Here is a 21,773-nt window from a genome sequence, read left to right as displayed (position 1 = left end):
GCAAAGTAATTTTAATTTCTGGATCAGTCTCTCTCTCTGCCCCCAAATTAAATTTCACAGAGAAGGTAGATCCCTCTCCTAACCCACCTATACCAAAATCCCCTGCTCTGCTGCCTGGATCTCGCTCTCCATGCCATTCATAAATAGAAGGAATTGATCCACATATATTTTGGAATCACATCTAATACATAAATGGAAGTTCACTGGAGGTTTCCAACACTTGGTGACTCTCCCCACGATGTGCCAACTAGCTCACAAACCCCCCTACATTTGGTCCATATTTAATTCATCACTGACATCTCCCAAATCCATCCAGTTCTGGATATCTCCACCATCTCCACTTTAATCCCAAACACTGTCACCTCTTGCCTAGATGACAGCAACAGCATGTGAACTCTCTATATCCACTTGGGTGGATTTTCTATTTTCTACATTGTGGTCAGAAAGCTCTTTTCAAAGCTCCTTATCATAGAATTCTCCATAACACTGAACCCAGTTGCCATTGGCCTTGGAGCAATTATCTGTGTGCTGCCATTCTCCCCACTAGACTGTTCTCTGAGTACAGGAAGTCTGTCTGCTTTTGCTTATCCGTACATCCTCAGTGTCTGGCACACAGTGGGTGTCTAACATATTTTTTGAATACTGCATAATGTCAATAACCTGTATGTAATTTGCTTATTTGTTATGCTTATTGTCTGTTTCTCTCCTCCTCCCTAGAAGGCAGGGCTTTGTCTGTTTTGATCATTCATGTACGCTAAGAGCCTAAGAGTGCCTGGTGCTGCGAGAGCCTTTAGTGAACTTTGGTTGGAGGAATGAATAAATCAATGAAGGAGTGAGGTGACTATAGTGGGAACCCAACTTCCTGGCAGTCCAAGATCTTGCTTTGGTATTGTTCCAAGCCCTTAAAAAGTGCTGCCCTGCAAATTTCTAGATAGAAGATGTCTCTAGGAAATTTGAATTTGTTCTCCAGTGCTCTAAAAGATGCCGGCCTCAGGCTCAGTCATGTCATAGATAAGAACTGGAGGCGAAGGCAGCGTTGGCCAGAGGCCAGCGTTTTGAGGTCAGCCACTTTATCTGTGGAATTCCCCACCTCTTGTTCATCCCTTGGCCATCCCGTTAAATTGGAAAATAAATCCCATCCCTGCTAAGGTGTTGGCTGATAAAGGCTTGAGCTGTTGCCCCTTCAAGAGGAATTTGCATTTTAATAGAGCCTCGTCAAGCCCCAAAGGAATCAATATCTCTAACGGTGAAATTTCAAGCACCAGCAACTGAGATATTTTGGGGCGAGACTCTTCAGTGTTTCCCATCCCACAGAGGACTCCCTCAGTTCTGCCATACTGCTGTGGAAGACTGGTCTCGGGAAATGACCCCCATTTCCCTTTATTACTATGAACTTTGCCGTTTTATGTCTGATCCCTTCAGACTTCCTAAGGTCTTCCTTCTTGGGTCTCTTAATATGTCAACACAGCCTTTTTCAACACCTGCAGTCTTGAAGCTCTCACGTCAACAGGGCCAGAAAGCGAATTATGACAATCAAAACTTTCAGGTTTTCTTGGTACCCCCAAGGAGCTAATAATCCGTTATTTAAAACCTTATACAAACAAAAGGGAGTAGAGATGATTTAATAGGTCCTTAATGACATTGTTCATTTAAATTCGTTTTGCGCAATTTGTTTTAAGCCCAAACTTTTTACTTGTATCAAAAACCCTGCAAACGAAAGGTGGTAAAAGACATCCATCTGTGAACTGGGAATGTTTTAAATTCTGAGTCCTCCAGGGCCAAGTTCTCAGCGGATGGCTTGGGAAATTCTGGAACTGCAGAAAAGCGGTATCTTGCATCTTGGAATTCCGCATTCGAGAGCGGCGCCTGCCCACCACACCTAGGGCAGAGTGCTCGGAATTCACCTCCTCTGCGCTCGCCGCTCTGCCGGGCTGTCTCCTCAGTTCCCACCGTCCAGGGCAGGCTCTGGGCTCGGCCGGCGGCTCGGCCCCTGCAGCTTGGCGGGCCCGGGCCGGGCTCCCAGGCCCCTTCAGCGCCGCCAGCCGAGGGCTCCGCCGTGGAGGCTGCTGCCCTCGCCTTTGACGCGCCCGCAGTCTCCACTCTCCTCCTCGGGACCCGGTGCCGCCCCGGCGGGAGGTGCGAGCGCCGAGACCCGGCCGCGGGAACTACACCTGCGCCCACCCGCCCCCGCCCAGCTCGGGTCCCGGCTCGCGCTCTGGCCCCGGCCCCGGCCCGGCTCGCGGCAGCGGGGCTCGCGCCCGGGGACAGCGGCGGCTCGCCCCCGGCACGCGGCAGCGGCGGCGGCTCGCGCCCGCGCCCGCGCCCGGCCCGGGGAACGCGCGGGGCGGGCGGGAGAGGGCGCAGCGCGGCGCGGCTGGCCGGCGGGCGGGCGGCGCGGCGGCCCTGCGGAGCGGCGGCGGCGGCGGCATGGGCGCGGGCGCGGGCAGGGGCTGCGGGCGCCTGGCTCCCCGCCCGGCCCGGCCCGCTCCCGGCGCGCGGCCGCCGCAGCCCCCGCGGCCCGCGGCGAGGCCGTCCCCGTACCCGGAGCAACTTGCCTCGGACCCTCTGTGAGGAGAGGCGGCGGCGGCGGCGCGCGCCGGGGCCGGGCGGGAGCGGGGCGAGCCGTGCGGGCGCCCGGCGCGATGCCTCGGGCCGGCGGTCCCCGCGCGCCGCGCCCCGCCGCGCTGCCCCGCAGCCTGTCCCGCCTGCGCGAGTGCCCGGGCCGCTCCCGCATCGTGCTGGCGCTCGGGGCCACGCAGATGGCGCTCGGATGCCTCATCGTGGCCGTGAGCTTCGCCGCGCTGGCGCTCACCACCTCGGCCCGCGTCCGCCACTCCTGCCCCTTCTGGGCCGGCTTCTCGGTGAGTGTCTGCGGCCGGGCGCGGACGGTGCTCCGGGCGAGGGCGCGGGCCGACGGGCCCGAGGGCCGCTGCCCCCCAGGACGGCACCGCGGGCGCCAAGTTCCGGGCGCGAACGCCCGAGGCCGAGCTGCTGTAGCGCGGGGTGCAGTTCAAAACTCCGGGCAGAATAACTCCGGGGACCCGACTCACCGCTCTTGAAGCATCGCTTTCCCTTTCCTATCGCGCTGATCCCCGGAGTTACTTTTCTTAGAGGAAACAGAAGCCAGGCACCCGCCCTCCGCCCAGCCCGCAGCGACCGGAGGGACCGCCGGGTGAGGGTGGGCAGCGGGCGCGTCTGACCGCGGGGTCCACGCCTGGGCCGGTGGCTGGGCCCTCGGAGACTCTGCGCTCTGGGGACCGGGCATCCGCCTCGGCCGGGCTGGGTGCGGACCTAGCCAGCCAGGCGGCGGTGACCGAGGCGGGGAGGTGGGATCCGAACCGGGTGCGGGGCTGCGGCTCCGCGCGCATCTCGCCTTTGCTGCGGCTTTAGCTGGGGACCCGGGGCGCAGGGCGCGTCCCGTCGGGTTGCGGGTCAGTTGTGGCGGCGGAGACCGGCCGGCCCCCCTGCGGCCACTCACCGACTTGGCGTCCAGGACTTCGCGTTTCCCCAGTCCTCCCGGACAGCGTGCTGGGTGGGCGGTGGGACTGGGCAGGAGACCCGCAGCCAGCGTCCAGGGGGCGTGCTTTCTGAGTTTCAGACCTCGAGGGAGACCGATTTTCAGGCTGTTGACCCCCAGATTAGAGAAGCCAGTGACTAACAAACTTCCGTAGGAGAAAGCCACCAGGAAATCTCTATTTAAGGAAGTGATTGTCTCCAAGAGTTAATTTTTTTGGCATTTTATAGCCTTTTGATGAAAGTTGTTTTTTTCCCCTATATTAATGAAGAATGGACATATGGAAACGGGAAAAATACATGCAAAGCAGATATTTATAAAGAGAGGCACTTGTTCTGAGAACTCTTGACATCTGTAGCTACGTTCGGTTTATGGTGCTGAAGTACGTCGTATAGGCTTAAACTGTAAGCTCAGTATGTTTTAATTCCATCTTCGGAAATCCAAACCAAGCCTTTGTAATGAATGTTTGCTGTTTGTTCTTGAGTTTTGAAATTTAAAAATTCTGTCCAGCTTTGCTTTGTTGTTGTTGTTATTCTTTTGTAACGGTCTTTGTTCTCTCAGTCCATTGCCTGGCTTTTAAAATGAGATCTCAGTAAAACGGACTCTCTGACACTCTGATCGATGCAGGTGTGGCGCTTCATCCTAATGAGGGTATTAATTTCAAAGCTTATTTCAGACCAAGGGTGAGTGTTGGAGAGCTGATTAGGAACAACAGAACGTGTGGCTACAGTGTTTGGAGAGAGGAGGTTGGAGGCAGGAACCTGGGAGCCAGGATTCAAATGACCACTATATATAGTGTTCATACCTCTGTTGCTCAGTTTTTAGCATTATTTAACCTGCGTTGTTTTCATGTCGCCTGTGGTATGGGCACTGAGGTTTATGTTTGCTCACAAAAGCCAACAGGTGGCAGACTGCTAAGTTAGGTTCACTTCTGGCTCCTCCCTTAGCCTCCCCTCTCTCTATTAAGCCTTAGCTGATGGTTTTGGTACTCCCAAAGTACATGGAAAAAGAGCTGCCTTTTAATAGTAAACCTAAAAGAGAAAACGTCAATTGGACAAGGTGGAAAAGCTATTTATGTGAAAAATGTACATTCATTCCATTTTAGTCTCAGTTAAATAAATATGTACAATAATACTTCAGTTTGCATTTCCAGTGTTATTCCTTTCAACAACTATAACCTCTTAGTTCTAACTTCCCAGGAGTCAATAATTCTACAGATGTCTGCTTTGTGCAGACCTTCCTCTAGGCTCAGGGGAACAACAATGAACAAAACAAATTCTGCTTGCATTTTAGAGATTTTAAGGTAACTTCTGCTCTTGGTCCCTCTCCTGCCCTCCCACGCTTGTATCCACTTTCTCATGGGCTTGTTTTCTTTCTTCAAGCTTTATCTGCTACAAGCACCTTTAAAATTCTTTCAAAACAGTGTATACTGTTTTTCACATATTGTCTCTGCCCTTTGCAGAAATGGTGGTTGGTTCCAGTTATGCTGGGACAGGTTTGCATGTGAGTGTGGATGTGAGGGGTAACGCTGACCCCTTGCCATATATATGCCTGCCTGCCCTCTGAGACTTGGAAACCGCCCTTGCAAGGATATTTTTTATTTAAGAATGGTGACTAGGGTAGCTGGCTTTATACCGGAATCTGCTGTGTAGGGTTTAGGGCCACACTCGGGTTCCTCTGCATCTTCTGAAATGAATTATGTGGGCTCTTTGCAATCTCTAGGTTTCTGGGCTTTCTCTGTGGTGTGTACATGATGAAGAACCAATGTAAAAAGAATGCTCTTCTATTTAAGAAAAAAAATAATACCTAAGAAAAGTAGCTCATATTTGTTGAGCACGTACTGTGTGCCAGACGTTAAGCTGAGTGTTTTTACATGGTGAGATAGCACGTTCCATCGTTGGCCCCTGGTGCTCACACTTGTGTGCGATTCCCTCCACTTGAATTTGGACTGGGCCTCTGACTTCCTTAGGTAGTTAGAATGCCGCGGAGCTGAGGCTGTTTCAGTGCTGTGCCTAAGCTGTGAGAAGTCTTGGCAGCTTCCGTTGAGTACACTGAGCTGAAGAGGGATTAAGTAACTTGCTATATTAGTCAGGGATCTCCAGAGAAACAGAACCAATAAGGTATATATATAGATATATATAAGAGATTTATTAGAGGAATTGGCTCACATGATATGGAGGCAGAGAAGTCCCTTGGTATGCCGTCTGCAAGCTGGAGACCCAGGAAAGCTGGTGGTGTAATTCAGTCCGAGTCCAAAGGCTCAAGAACTGGGGGGCCAATGGTATAAATCCTGGTCTGAGTCTGAAAGCCTGAGAACCAGGAGAAGATGGATGTCTCAGCTCAGTCAGAGAGGGAATTCGCCCTTCCTCCACCTTTTTGTTCTATTCAGGCCTTCAAAGGTTTGGATGATGTCCACCCACACTGGGGAGGGCCATCTTCTTTACTCAGTCTACTGATTCAAGTGCTAATCTCTTCTAGAGACACCCTCCCAGACACACCCAGAACCAACGTTTTTACCAGCTATCTAGGCATCCTTTAAGCCCAGTCAAGTGGACACATAAAATTAAGCATCACACTTGCCCAAGGTCGCTCAGCTAGGAAGTGGCCAATGTCAGGTTTGACCTTAGTTGCTCTGACTTTAGAGGCCACACTCCTAACCATTACATTAATTGCCCCCAAGGCAGAGGCAGAAGAGGGTGACATAAACACAGTGTAAAGAGTAAAAGACAAACATGCGTGGAAAGGTGAAGATCCAAGAGAACTTTGGGGAGTCATTACATCAGGGAAGTTGAGGATGTTTAAGGACCTCGAGTTGGGCGGGGGTAGGGAAGCATCTTGGCAAAGTTGGAGACAGGCGAGGGGGTAGCAGATCTGGCTGGAGGGAGCAGCTACGAATTCAGTAATTTGAGAACCGCCTTCAAATGGTCTTCCTGTCTTGGGTCCCTGTCATCCAGCTAGGAGTTAGGAGGTGGATCCGCTCCCTCGTGGGTGAATGCTTGGCCTGCTTTGAGAGATGACGATCTGTCTGAACACTTTAGAAGACTAACAGAGCTGGGTGGAGGTCTTGAATAGTTACCCTTTGATAGAGCATCTTCATTATATTTCTTTGAAATTTTATGAATGCCCAGGACTTCAGAGACAAATAAGTACATTGTGAATTATCCACGTTGCCAGTTACATGTGTTGGTAAAGACAGAGTCATTGGGAGCTGCCTGTGTGTGTGTGTGTGTGTATGTGTGTGTGTGTGTATGTGTATGTTTGTTTCTTTGAAAGCAACACCATTGGATTTTTTCATCTAAAAGCAATATGTGCTTGTTGCAATAACTGAAAACAAAGAAGTGTACAAAACAAAAATGACAACAGCGCCTTCTTCTATCCCAATTCTGTACCCATAAGTAACCGACATTACCACTGTTGGTTAATGTGGTCCTCTCATGCTTTCCTTTACGATCACAAAAATATTAAAATTTATATGTATGTGCGAAATATATTTCTTTTCTTTTAAAAAAATTTACAAAAAAGATTATACCACACACCTTAGTCTCTGAATTCTTTTTTTATTTAGTGTATAATAAATATTCACAGCATAACCTATTATTATTATTCCTATTATTTTTAATGACTGTGTAAGAATCCACAGTATGAATTGTTATAACGTATTCAGTTATTCTCCTGATGGGAATATTCCGGTTGCATCAGTTCTGTGTCCCTACAAACAATTCTGCCTATCTCGCCTTAGATGCCAGTGCTTGTTTTCTGAGCATAAATTCCCCAAAGCAGAATTGCTAGTCAAAGGGTATTCAAATTTGGAATTTCATTAGTATTGTTGGATTAATTTCCACACAAGATAGTAGGCATTCCTGCCCATAGAAGCAATACATGATGGTGCCCTTTTGCTACCTTCTTAACAGCACAGGATGTTAGCAGTCTTAACATTTTTATTCATCTGATGGAAGAAAAAAGATCTTATTGTTTTCATTTGATCTGAATTTCTGTGGTTACTTCTCTTATATGTTGCAATTATTTTCTTGCAGTTTTGCATTTTTCGTTTGGCTTAATTTTCGATGTCTTGCCATATGGAAAATTTTAAAATTTTTTATGTAGTCAAATCTGTTAGTTTTCTCTTTTACAGTTTCTGGGTTTTTTTTCTCTTAGTTAAGAAGGTTGTCATTAGACAGGTCATAGAAATATCCTTTTAAATTTCTTTCTAATACAATCCAGCAATTCCTCTTCTGGGTATTTATCTGAAGAAAATGAAAACACTAATTCAAAGAGATATGTGCACCGCTATGTTCACTGCAGTGTTAGCCATCATATGAAAGCAACGTAAGTGTCTATTCATGGAAAAATGGATAAAGAAGATGTGGTATATATAATATATATATGCACAATGGAATATTAGCCATAAAAAAGAATGAAATCTTGCCAGTTGCAACAACGTGGATGGACCGAGAAGGTATTATGCTAAGTGAGATAAGTCAGACTGAGAAAGACAAATATCATATGATTTCACTTATATGAGGAATCTAAAAAACAAAACAAAGAAACAAACAAAACAAAACAGAAACAGACTCATAGATACAGGAAACAAACTGGTGGTCATCAGAAGTGGGAGGGGGTGGGGGAAGGTCAAAATAGGTGAAGAGGATTAAGAGGTACAAAATTCCAGTTATAAAATAAGTTACAAGATGTAATGTACAGCATAGGGAATATAGTTAATAATATTGTAATAACTTTGTATGGTGACAGATGGTTACTAGACTTATAGTGGTGATCGTTTCATAATGTATGTAGACATCAAATCACTATGATGTACACCTGAAACTAATAGGATATTGTATATCAATTATACTTAAAAAATTTCTTTCTAAAGCTTTCATTTTATTTTTTACATTCAAATTTTAATTCATCCAGAATTTATTTTGCATACAGTGTTATTAGGCTCCAAAAGGCCCTAACTTTATTTGCTTTTGGACAAAGTTCCTATGTACATGTGGTTGTGTTTTTGGGCTCTATTCAGTTTTACTCTCTTAATTGTCTATTTTGGAGCCAATACCACATTATTTTGATTACGGTAACTTCATGGTGAGTTTCACTATCTGATAAGGCATGTCCCTCCACACCGTTTTCTTTTTTCAAAAGTGCCTTAGATGTTCTTCCATATGAACTTTAAAATATCCGTGTCTAGTTTTTGGTAAGACCTTCTTAGGATTTGGATTGGAATTGCATTACATTTATGGATCAATTTTGGAAGTACTGACAATTTTATAATATTAAATCTTCCAATTCAGGAACATGGTTTGTGTCTTCATTTATTTGTCCTTTGTTTTATATCTTTCAGGAAATGTTTTATGGGGATGTGTTCATGGTGGCAGAGTAGTCTTTCAGTCTCCCCTAAATTCCTCTTGAAAACTAAACCAATCAACAAGATAACCATAGAACAAACTCAGGGACGACACGGTTAGCAAAAGTGCTGGGCAACCCTGGATGAATCAGGACATAGGTGGATGTGCCCAAACCACCAGCAGCAGTAGGACCTGCAGAAGAACAGCAGTGGTGGCGGGGGAGTGATGGGAAGTGAAAGGGAACTATCGACAGGCTGTGGGAACCAAAAATCACCATGAGTTACCCCTATAAGTGGGGTGGAGGCCTGAGGGGCAGATCAGAGAGCAACTGGCAAAATGGAAAGGTCCTCTCAGGTTTCTAATTATAGGTGAGAACAACAAACTGCATGGGGATGTGGTGGCATAAGCCTTGGAGAATCTTAGAAATGCACAGTAAGTCCTCCCTTCTAGAAGGACAGAGCCTCACCCTGAGCAGAAATGACTGGAAACATAAGCCAAATTGAGCAGGACAGGAACACAGATGGCAAGAGAGAGTAGGTTCAGATGGTGCAGGTTAGCGGGGGAGCCTCAAGGAAAGAGCTCTCAGAAACTGTTCCCAATAGCAAAAGAGAACATCCAGAGCTGAGAGCACAGCCTTGGAAAATAAGGACGTTCGAGGTCTAGAGCTGGAGCAAGTGGCTTGAGGAGAGAAATCTTCTCAAGCTTTACAAAGGTCCTGGACTTGACTCTAAGAAAGAAATAGGTGGATACATAGACAGCTCATATTTTGGGTCTTTTACAGATCAGTAGAACCCAGCTGGGAAAGTGGTCCTAGCCTATCCCCCTATTCCAGGGAGCTTTCTCCTAATACATCAGGAAAATCTGCCTCATTTAAACATGGGGAGCAAAACAGGAATATGATCCAACCTTGTGCAAAATTGATTCAAAAGAAAAATGATGAAAATGAACATAATGGTACTACAGAAAAATATTTCAACATAAGCTAAAAGAAAAAAGTTTTGAAAGAGCAGAAAATCAGAAATTTAAAAACTACAAAGGATGTGGCTAGATAACAGAAAATTATGAAATAAGAATAGATGTTAGGAAAGAATTAGCAAAAAGGAATGTCAGAAAGGAAGACCAAGTTAGAAGGAACACAAGAGCAAAGTTAGAAGGAACAAAAGAGCAAATTGATGTCATGGAAAGTACAAAAGTAAAAAAAGAGGATGAAAAGGAGAAAAATGGAAAAAAAAACACCCCACCAACAAATAAATAAAGGGGTAAAATGAATTAGAAAGTAATAAATATAGGAGCTAGGCAGAGGAGATCCAATATATGTATAAGTAGAGTGTCTAGAAAAGGAAGAGCAAAACAATGAAATAAAATAAATATTTAGAGCTATAATGCAAGAAAACTTTTCTAAAATAGAAGACAACCTGAAAGGATACACTGTATAACCAGGAAAAATATGAATGCAGAATAATCAACACTGAGACATATCCCTGTAAAATAATGGTTTTTAAAGATAAGGTAAAAAATCCATTTGGCATCCAGATAAAAACTCCCGGTCACTTCTAGATATTGTGCATTGGAATTCTCATAGCCAAATTCCAGGCTAGAAAACAGTGTAGCAGTATTTAAAAAAATATTTTTTTTGAAAAATTTTGAAATGATTTCTAACTTGCAGAAAAATTATAGAACAGAACTAAGAACTCTTATATTTCTTCACTTAAGTTCCCTAATTGTAATTTGCCCAATGGCTTGCACTTGTGTATACATGCTTTCTCAAAAAAAAAAAAATCCATTATCATTAGTCTTTTTCTTGACCTTTTGGGAGAAAGCTGCAGACATGATGTCCTGTCACCACTCAAAACTTCAGTGTTATTTCCCCCAGTCAAGGACACTCTTCTATGTAACCAACATAAACTCCTCCAAGTTAGGAACTCAACACTGGACTAATGTTGTCATCCAATTCATGAACCTATTCCAACTTCACCAACTTTTCAAATAGTGTTTCTTTTCCTTTTCTGGCCCAGGATCCTATCCAGGAATATGTGTGTGTCTTATATCTCTTCACTCTCCTCAATCTTCCTCTGTTTCATGTTTTCCATATTTTCAAAGAGTAGGAGGCTTATATTCTATAGGATGACTCTGAACCTGAGTCCATCTGGTTTATCCTCATGGCCAAACTCAGGTCATGCATTCTTGGTAGGACTATCCCAGAAATGATGCTGTTTCTTCTCAGTGAGCATCGGGAGAAATTTGATGTTGACCCATCCCACCACTGGTGATATTAACCTTGATGGCCTGATCTTGTTGCTGTCAGCTAGGTGTAATCATCTTAAATTCACCATTTCCCCTTTGATTATATTTCAAGGGGAGGTATTCTGAGGTGATGCCAATATCCTGTTCATGATCAAACTTCTACCCATTGGCTTTAGCATCCATTGATGATTTCCACCTGAATTAGACACCTCTGTGATGGTTGCCAAATCATGTTTCTATTTATGTCATCCTTCTACATTTATTAGCTGTTACTCTACTGTAAGAAGAGCTTTCCCTTCTTTCCTTTCTTTTCTATTTTATTTACTTATGTATTCATTTTAAAGTTTGTATCAATATAGATGCATGATTACCTATTTTATTTATGTATTATCATTATTTGTTTTGAAGTTCAAATTGTCCCCAACACGTCCCCATCATACCCTGTGCATTTCCTGACTTTCTGACAAAAGATGTTCCAGGCTCATCTTGTACTTTTTGCCCCAGCCCTGGAATCTGCCATTTCTCCAAGGAGCTCAGTGTCGTCGTTGCTGGGTGAGATCTTTGCTTCGAGGCCCTCTCAGTGGACGTGGCTAGGAGATTATATCTATATCTATATCTATATCTATATCTATATCTATATCTATATCTATATCTATATCTATATCTATACCTGTATCTATATCTGTATCTATATCATCTATTTCTATATCTATATATCTATCTATAGATAGATATACACTGTATATATATACACACACACACACTCATATACCTACGTATATTCACACACATATACATTCCTGTGTTTTTTAATGGCATTGTTTAGTTCTTGTGTATTCTTGATTATTTTTATCCACTAGTTCTGTTACTGAGAGAATACTGAAGTCTATAACTGTAATTCTGGATTTCTCTATTTCTCCTTTCAGCTTTGTCAGTTTTGCTTTATCTTTTTTGGTGTTCTGTTTTTAGGTACATACACATTTAGGATTGTATGTCTTCTTTGTGAATTCACCCTTTTATTATAATGTAATGTCCTTTTTTATCCATGGTAATTTTATTTTTTTGCTCTGAAGTCTAATTTGTCTGATGTTATTATAGCCACTCCAGCCTTCCTTTGATTATTGTTTCATGCTATATCTTTCCCCATATTTTCACTTTTAACTTGCCTATATCATATTTTTGGTGAGTTCCTTGTAGACAGCATATAGGTGGATCTTTTTTTAAAATCCACTCTACCAGTCTCTGTCTTTTAGTTGATGTTAGACCATTTATATTTAATGTAATTATTGATATATTTTAATTTAGATTTACCTTTTTTCTTCTTTTTGTTCCCTCTCTTTTTTGTTTATCTGTTTCCCATTTTCTGCCTTCTTTTGTTTTATTTGGAATCTTTTTTATCACTACATTTTAATTCATCTATTGATTTTTTGACTGTTCTTTGTAGAGTCTTCTTAGCAGTTGCTCCATAGATTACAATATGTGTACTTAACTTTTCACTGTCTACCTAGAATCATTATTTTACAACTGCAAGTGGAATATAGAAACTTTATCACCATTTAATTCCCTCATTCATGTTGTAATTGTCTTATATATTACATCTTATATAAGTTATCTTATATATTACATCTACATACATTGAAAACCCTTTCAGTGTCATACTTTTACTTTAAAGAACTCAATGGGAGAAGAGTATGTTATTATATTTACCATTTCTTTTAGTTGTCCTTCATTCCTGATATTCCAAGTTTTCTTTTGATATCATTTGCCTTCTGTCTGAACAATTTCCTATAGCAGTGTTTTCAGGGTAAGTCTGCTGTCAACAAATTCTCTTAGTTTTTTTTTTACCTTAGGTTGCCTATATTTCACCTTTGTTCCTGAAGAGCATTTTCACTGGAAATAGAATACTGAGTTGACAGTTCTTTTCTTTCAGCTATTAAAAATGTTGTTCCACAATCCAACAAGAGGATACAACACTTGTAAATATCTACGCACCCAATGTAGGTGTACCTAAATATATAAAGCAATTATTAACAGACATAAAAAGAGAAATAGACAGTGACACAATAATAGTAGGGGACTTTAACAGTCCACTTACACCAACGGATAGATCATCCAAACAGAAGATCAATAAGGAAACACTGGCCTTAAATGACACACTACATCAGATGGACCTAGTAGATATATACAGAGCATTCCATCCGAAAACCTAAGCATACACGTTCTTTTCAAATGCACATGGAACATTCTCCAGGATTGATCACATATTAGGCCACAAAACAAGTCTCCATAAATTTAAGAAGATTGAAATAATACCAAGCATCTTTTCTGACCACAACGGTATGAAACTAGAAATCAGTTCTAGGAAGAAAATCAGAAAAGCCACAAATATGTGGAGATTAAACAAAATGCTACTGAACAATGATTGGGTCAACAAAGGAATCAAAGGAGAAATCAAAAAATACCTGGAGACAAATGAAAATGAAAATACGACATGCCAGAATTTATGGGATACAGCAAAAGCGGTTCTAAGAGGGAAGTTTATAGCAATACAGGCGTATCTCAACAAACAAGAAAAATCTCAAATAAATCATCTAACAGTGCACCTAAATGAACTGGAAAAAGAAGAACAAACAAAGCCCAAAATCAGTAGAAGAAGGGAAATAATAAAAATCAGAGCAGAAATAAATGAAATAGAGACTAAAAACACAATAAAAAAATTAATAAAACCAAGAGCTGGTTCTTTGAAAAGATAAACGAAATTGACAAACCTTTAGCTAGACTCACCAAGAAAAAAAGAGAGAAGGCACAAATAAGTAAAATCAGAAATGAAAGAGGAGAAATTACAACAGACACCTCAGAAATACAAAAGATTATAAGAGAATACTACGAAAAGCTATATGACAACCAATTCAACAATCTGGAAGAAATGGATAAATTCTTAAAATCATATAACCTTCCAAAACTGGATCAAGAAGATGTAGAGAATTTGAATAGACCAATCACCAGTAAGGAGATTGAAACAGTAATCAAAAACCTCCCCAAAAATAAAAGTCCAGGACCAGACGGCTTTCCTGGTGAATTCTACCAAACAGTCAAAGAAGACTTAATACCTGTCCTTCTCAAACTCTTCCAAAAAATTGAGGAGGGGGGAAGCTCCCTAACTCATTCTATGAAGCCGACATTACCCTGATACTAAAACCAGACAAGGACAACACAAAAAGAGAAAATTACAGGCCAATATCACTGATGAACATCGATGCAAAAATACTCAACAAAATACTAGCAAATCACATACAACAATACGTTAAAAAGATTATACACCATGATCAAGTGGGATTTATTCCAGGTATGCAGGGATGGTTCAACATTCGCAAATCAATCAACATAAGACACCACATTAATAAAATGAAGAATAAAAGTCACATGCTCATCTCAATAGATGCAGAGAAAGCATTTGACAAGATACAGTATCCATTTATGATAACAACTCTGAATAAAATGGGTATAGAAGGAAAGTACCTCAACATAATAAAGGCCATATATGGCAAACCCACAGCTAATATCATCCTCAATGGTGAAAAACTGAAAGCTATCCCTCTAAGGACAGGAACCAGACAAGGATGCCCACTCTCACCACTCCTATTTGACATACTACTGGAAGTCCTAGCCAGAGCAATCAGGCAAGAAAAAGAAATAAAAGGGATCCAAATTGGAAAGGAAGAAGTGAGACTGTCACTATTTGCAGATGACATGATTTTATATGTAGAAAACCCTAAAGAATCCACCAAAAAACTTTTAGAAGTAATAAACGAATACGGTAAAGTTGCAGGATACAAAATCAACATACAAAAATCAGTTGAATTTCTATACACTAACAACGAAGTAGCAGAAAGAGAAATTAAGAATACAGTCCCATTTACTACTGCAACACAAAGAATAAAATACCTAGAAATAAACTTAACCAAAAAGATGAAAGATCTGTACACCGAAAACTATAAAACATTGCTGAAAGAAATTGAAGACGACACAAAGAAATGGAAAGATATTCCGTGCTCTTGGATTGGAAGAATTAACATAGTTAAGATGTCCATACTTCCTAAAGCAATCTATAGATTCAATGCAATCCCTATCAAAGTTCCAACAACATTTTTCACAGAAATAGAACAAAGAATCCTAAAATGTATATGGAACAACAGAAGACCCCGAATAGCTAAAGGAATCCTGAGAAAAAAGAATAAAGCTGGAGATATCACACTCCCTGATTTCAAAATATACTACAAAGCTTTAGAAACCAAAACAGCATGGTACTGGCACAAAAACAGACACACAGATCCATGGAATAGAATCGAAAGCCCAGAAATAAACCCACACATCTATGGACATCTAATCTTTGACAAAGTAGCCAAGAATATACAATGGAGAAAAGAAAGTCTCTTCAACAAAGGGTGTTGGGAAAACTGGATAGCCACATGCAAAGAAATGAAACTAGACCCTCACCTTACACCATACACAAAAATTAACTTCAAATGGATTAAAAACTTGAATGTAAGATCTGAAACTATGAAACTTCTAGAAGAAAACATAGGCAGTACGCTCTTCAACATCGGTCTTAGCAACATATTTTCAAGTACTATGTCTGACCAGGCAAGAGAAACAATAGAAAAAATAAACAAATGGGACTACATCAAACTAAAAAGCTTCTGCACAGCAAAGGAAACCATCAACAAAACGAAAAGACAACTTAACAGTTGGGAGAAGATGTTTGCAAACCATACATCTGATAAGGGCTTAATCTCCAAAATATACAAAGAACTCATGCATCTCAACAACAACAAAACTAACACCCCAATTAAAAAATGGGAAAAGACCCAAACAGACATTTCTCCAAAGAAGATATACAGATGGCCAACAGACACATGAAAAGATGTTCAACATCATTAACTATCAGGGAAATGCAAATCAAAACTACAATGCGATATCACCTCACGCCCGTCAGAATGCCTATAATTAACAAGACAGGAAACAACATGTGTTGGAAAGGATGTGGAGAGAAGGGAACTCTCATACCGTGCCGATGGGAGTGCAAACTTGTGCAGCCACTATGGAAAACAGTATGGAGATTCCTCAAAAAATTAAGGATAGAACCACCATATGATCCAGCTATTGCAGTGCTGGGTATTTATCCAAAGAACATGAAAACACCAATGCGTAAAGATACATGCACCCCTGTGTTCATTACAGCATTATTCACAATAGCCAAGACTTGAAAGTGACCTAAGTGCCCATCAAGGGAAGAATGGATAAAGAAGATGTGGTATATATACACAATGGAATACTACCTAGCCATAAGAAACGATGAAATCCAGCCATTTGTGACAACGTGGATGGACATTGAGGGTATTAAACAAAGTGAAATAAGTCAGAGGGAGAAGGTCGAATACCGTTGTGATTTCCTTCATTAAGTAGTAGATGATAACAACAATAGACAAACACATAGAGACAGAGATTGGATTGATAGTTACCAGAGGGGAAGCAGGGATGGAGGAGGGCGAAAGGGATAATTCGGCATATGTGTGGTGATGGGTTGTAATTAGTATTTGGGTGGTGAACATGATGTAATCTATGCAGAAATAGAAGTATGATGTACACCTGAAATTTATACAATGTTGTAAACCAACGTTACTGCAATAAACAAAAAATTAAAAAAAAAATGTTGTTCCAATTCCTTCTGTCCTCCATGTTTTCTGATGAGAAATCCATGGCGATTTAAATTGTTGCTCCCACATGACTTGACTGACTTTTTCTCCTGTCATCTCCATTCAGCTATTAAACTCATCTCCTGAGTTTTTTACTTTGGTTATTACATTTTTCAGTTTTAAAAATTTACATCTGGTTCTCCTTCATATCTCCTATTTTTTTCTTTAGTTTTTGTAGTTTTTCATTCATTTCCAAAAGATTTACCGTTACTTATTGGAGCATTTTTATTATTGCTGCTTTTAAATCTTTGTGTGATAATTCCGAAATCTATCATTGATTGTGTTTTCCCATGGAAGTTGACATTTTCCTGATTCTTTGTACGCCAAGTAATTTTGGATTGTATCCTGGACATTTTGAATATTATGTTGTGAGTCTCTGGATATTGTTTAAATCCTATGGAGATTGTTGATATTTTTGTTTTAGCAGGCTATCCATCCTCTTGAGTTTAGACCAGAAGTTCTGACCAGCCGTGTGTAGGTTGTGGTTCTAATGTCAGTTCAGTTTTCAACGTCTTTGCAGTGCTGCTCAGATCTGTCCTGCACATGTGCCAGCCAGTGGCCAATCTGGCTCTTGTGTGGTGATCCATCCTGTATTTCTGCTCCCAAAGTTCGTACATTCTGTTTAGGATCGTATCTACACGTGCCCACCTCAAGGATGAGCCCATGAGTTCATAAACAAATTTCAGGGACCTCTTTCTCTAGCTGCTCCTCCTCTGTGATCTTCCTGGTGTTTTCTGTTTCCCTGGGGCTTCCTTTATTCAATCCTCGAAGAATGCTGGGGCTTTACCTTGCTTTGTTGCGTACTTCCTGTAGCTACACTTGCATAGAGGCCATGCAGTGGGAGGACAGAGAGAGAATCAGCAACAAGGCTTTGCTCTGCCCTCTTGGGACCAAGCTCCTGCTATCAGAAATGAAGTTTCTTATATGCCTTGCCTGCTTCTGTTGCTCCTGCTGCTATGGTGTTGCTTGGGGGCTGGAGTGTGAAAGAATGGAGAGAAGAGAAAGAAATCCAAAAGAAAAAACAGTGGGGTTTCCTCACTCTCTTTGGGCATTAGGAAGCCTGTTTCTAAATCCTTGAGCCAGAACTGGAGGGCTTCCCCTGGGCTCTTTCTGTCTGTCTGCATGAATGCTCAACTTTGGGTTTTGGGTTGTATTGAGTTTTGGCTGGGGGATACTGAAGAGGAAAAAATAATAAACTACTGCCATTTTGGTGGTACTTTGAATTATATTGTTCTTCCCCAGTCTGCTTGCTATTTTACTTTTCAGAGTTTTCAAGTGGTCTATTCCATGCATTCCATCAGGTCTTATGGCTGCGATCAGTGGGAAACAGAGGATGGTGTGTGCTTACTTTACCTGGAGCTGGAACCTCAATGTTTTTAATGTACTTACTATGTGAACCATGCATCCTATATTTAGATAATTGTCCTTTAAATATAAAGGGCACAGACAAATAGTTTTGAATTTGCAAGAACTCTGGGAACATTGACCCCATGAGCCCTTTCATGGGAGTTTACTGGAAAATGAGCTTCCAAAAACTATAAAATGATTGGCAAAGCTTTTCATAAATTCTAGGGGTGAACACTGACTATATTTAAATGTAAAACTAAAACTAAAGGATGGCGATCAGGGGGGCAAATTAATACATAAGTGTTACATGTTCTAGTTATATAGAATCATACAGCTAAAAAAATAAGTGGGAGAAGATGAGGGAAGAGTAGAATAAGCTTCTTAATTGTCACATTGGTATTAGCTAGGAGTAACAATATGTCTCTTGAAACTGACAGAGCAGGTAGTAGAAGGTTAAGTTTATTTAAGACTATTAAGATTAACACCAGATTAATACTAGGTACTAAAATTGATGATTCGGGCAGAACAAAGGAGGGAGGAAGAAGCAGTTATTAGCTAATTGCATTATTGCTCATGGTGAGGTAATAATATCTAAAAGAAGAGGTTACTAAGGGAGTGTAGGGGCACTAGCCTACGAGCCCTTTAAACCATGTGTCTTTGAGACTCCTTGTCTGGGTTACACTCCAGCACTAGTGATGATAACAGTCCTGGACTTGGCTAAGCCAGCTGTTTTCTCGTGAGATAGCACAGAGACCCTCGTGGTCTGAGGGAACACGGAGGCCCTCTGGGGGTCGGGGGTTGGGGATGGGGGCTCTGGTCCTTGGGATGCAGGTCATACAGGGACAGTCCCCCTTGGCAAGTACGCAGCCTTTGTTTCTCTGCCTTCTTAAGCAAGCTTCTCTCAGGGGGTGGTAGCGGTGCGCAGATCTATGTCCAACCGGCTGCCACTGGACCTTCCCTCTAAGTAACTCCCCAATAAACCTGTATGTCTCGTTTGCTGTCTCCGGGTCTTTTCTTCCATCTCTCGGCAACCTGTCCTGCACTGCTCACCCAGCTGGGCGTGTGGCAGAACAGGGGTTATACAAAGTAACAATGTAAAATAAGTAACTAGAACCAAAATCCTGCCTCCATACACAAAGAAATGCGGAGAGAGTACAGGCAAGCAGAGACTGCAGCCCACATACGAAAAGACTTTGTGTATGTGTGTAGGTGTTTTAAATATAAGGTTAAAAATCAGGCAAAGCTGATGCCAACCATATAGACTTTATTAATGTATGTAAATGGGCTTAATTAACCTATTTTTAAAAGTTTTTCAGGTTGACTAGCAAAGCAAGATTCAGAGATACACCTAAAATGAAGAGGTTTCGAAAGGCTAAAAATAAAAGGACTGGAAAAGATAGACCAGGCAAATTCAGATAAAGAGAAAGCAGGGCTCGCTTGGTATCAGACGAGGTAGAATTCATATATTCCTGCTTGTTCACGATACAGTATAATGCCGTGTCTTCGCATTTTGCTTCTCCTGATTAACATTTTTGACATGAATGTTGTGTATTTTACCTTTATGTTGTTTTGTGTGTAAATGTTTATGAATGTATCTTATTTATTGGTGATACCTTTTGCCATAACATAGGATACATCTTCATTCTGTTCTAAGCTTTTGATATTAGATTCTGCTTTATCTTATATTAGTATCACCACTCCTGCCTTTTTTTTTTTTAACTTTCTACACATATTAGAGACTTGTTGTCCTTGTAATTTTTACAGTTGACACCTTTTTCAGTTGATCCACATGTTTACCAGTTTCTTTGCTTACCGTTACTTCTGTGTATCCTGTTACTTCCTTCTGGTTTAAATTTCTTCTTTAGTCAAAGGCATCTTTTAGTAATTCTGTCAGTGAAGGTTTGTGAATGTTTATTTGTCTGAAAAAAATTCTTTATTTCACTCTCTCTTTTGAAATATTATCTGGGTGTAGAATTCTAGGTTGGCAGTTATTTTTCCTCAGTATTGTGAAGAAGTCTTCTGACCTTTGTTTTGTAGAGAATTCTGTTCTTAGTGTGCTTATAAGAAACTGTCTTTTCTTGGGTTGATTTTAAAGTTCTCTTTTTGACTTGTTGGTCTACACTTTCAATGAGTGTGGATTTATTGCATGAATTCTGCTCTGGACATAAGCTGTTTGAATCAGAGGGTTGATCATGTCCTTCTATATGTGTCTTGGACTTTCTTCTATCCTACGTGTCTCTTTTCCTTTTGTTCATGTTGTCTAACTCTTTCTTTCTGTGCTGCATTCTGGATAATTTCCTCATGTTTGTCTTCCTTTTCACTAGCTCTGTTTTTAGCTGTTTCTTAACAGGTATTGAACCTGTCCTTTGAGCTTCTGATTTCAATGATTGTATTTTTTATTTCTAAAAGTTCTATTTTGTTTTTTTCAAAATCTGCCTTTTCTTTTGTCATAGGACTTTGTTCTTTTCTTAAAGTCTTGATTCCTTCTTTTATGTCTCTAGTCAATTTAAGCAAATTTTTAAAAATATTCCTTGCCATTTGGTGTTTCCACTACAAGAAGTCCTCTGGGCTGCTCCTGTGTGTTGACTGCTCATGGTGGGTGATCTGGTTTCCTGGTATATTTTGTATTAGTGTTCTTTGGGGGAAGAGGGGTCAAGTACATCTTCATTGGCCATTTCCTATGGAATCCTCATGTGGTCTGAACTGAGTGGTTCTTCAGAGAGGCTTTCCTAACTGTGTTAGGGGCTAGTTGTCATCATCCTGAAACCAAATTTTCTGTTCATTTATTTGCTTGAGAGTTCCTACATCACATGAGTGCCAGTAATTCATCAAATGTTCCTTTCTTTGAGGGTGGTAGCTTTATGCTTAGATTTTAGTTTTGTCTTTCCCTACCTCTTGTGGACCAGAGGTCTTGACTTTCCTTCTAGTTTGGACATTAAAACCCCACCTAAGCCCCTAGCCTTCACAGCTACCGCTCTCCACCCTCTACCCTCAGTTGAGCTCAGCATGAAACATTGTTTTGTTTTTTGTTGCTATCTGTTGCTGTCTGTGGTGGGAAGGTCTCTATGATGGTCTAGGCTGCTATCGTGCCTGAATTGGAAGCTGGCCTCTTTTTAAAAATTTGTTTTTAGTGTTCCCTTTGTAAATAGAATGTGGTTGGATTTTGTTTTTCAGTCTGACCTGTAAGTCCTTGTGATTTGATTATAGGGAATTCAGACCATTCCCATTTATTAAGATAAGTGATAGATTCAGTCTTATTCCTTTTTTTTTTTTTTTTTTTTTTTTTTTTTTTTGTGAGGAGATCAGCCCTGAGCTAACATCCGCCAATCCTCCTCTTTTTTTGCTGAGGAAGACAGCCCTGGGCTAACACCTGTGCCCATCTTCCTCCACTTTATATGGGACGCCGCCACAGCATGGCTTACCAAGCAGTGCGTCGGTGCGCGCCCGGGATCCGAACCAGCGAACCCCGGGCCGCCGCAGCGGAGCGCGCGCACTTAACCGCTTGCGCCACCGGGCCGGCCCCCAGTCTTATTCCTTTTGACTTAATTTATTATTATACTTTATTGT

General features: G+C 41.5%; 1 protein-coding gene across 2 annotated transcripts in view; it reads left to right on the top strand.

Annotated features, from left to right (window-relative positions):
* Nucleotides 1-2,503: 2,503 nt before the first annotated feature.
* The window catches only part of ENTREP2 (endosomal transmembrane epsin interactor 2), a 443,554-nt gene continuing 424,284 nt past the window's right edge, over nucleotides 2,504-21,773 (top strand). For both annotated transcript variants that reach the window (XM_058542294.1, XM_058542293.1), the window contains exon 1: nucleotides 2,504-2,861. In XM_058542294.1, the coding sequence (XP_058398277.1) occupies nucleotides 2,643-2,861 (219 nt within the window). In that variant the 5' untranslated portion in view covers nucleotides 2,504-2,642. The remainder of the gene's footprint in view (nucleotides 2,862-21,773) is intronic.

This window comes from Diceros bicornis, chromosome 5 (assembly GCF_020826845.1).
Source record: "Diceros bicornis minor isolate mBicDic1 chromosome 5, mDicBic1.mat.cur, whole genome shotgun sequence".
NCBI lineage: Eukaryota > Metazoa > Chordata > Mammalia > Perissodactyla > Rhinocerotidae > Diceros > Diceros bicornis.
This window is presented reverse-complemented; position numbering and strand designations above follow the sequence as displayed.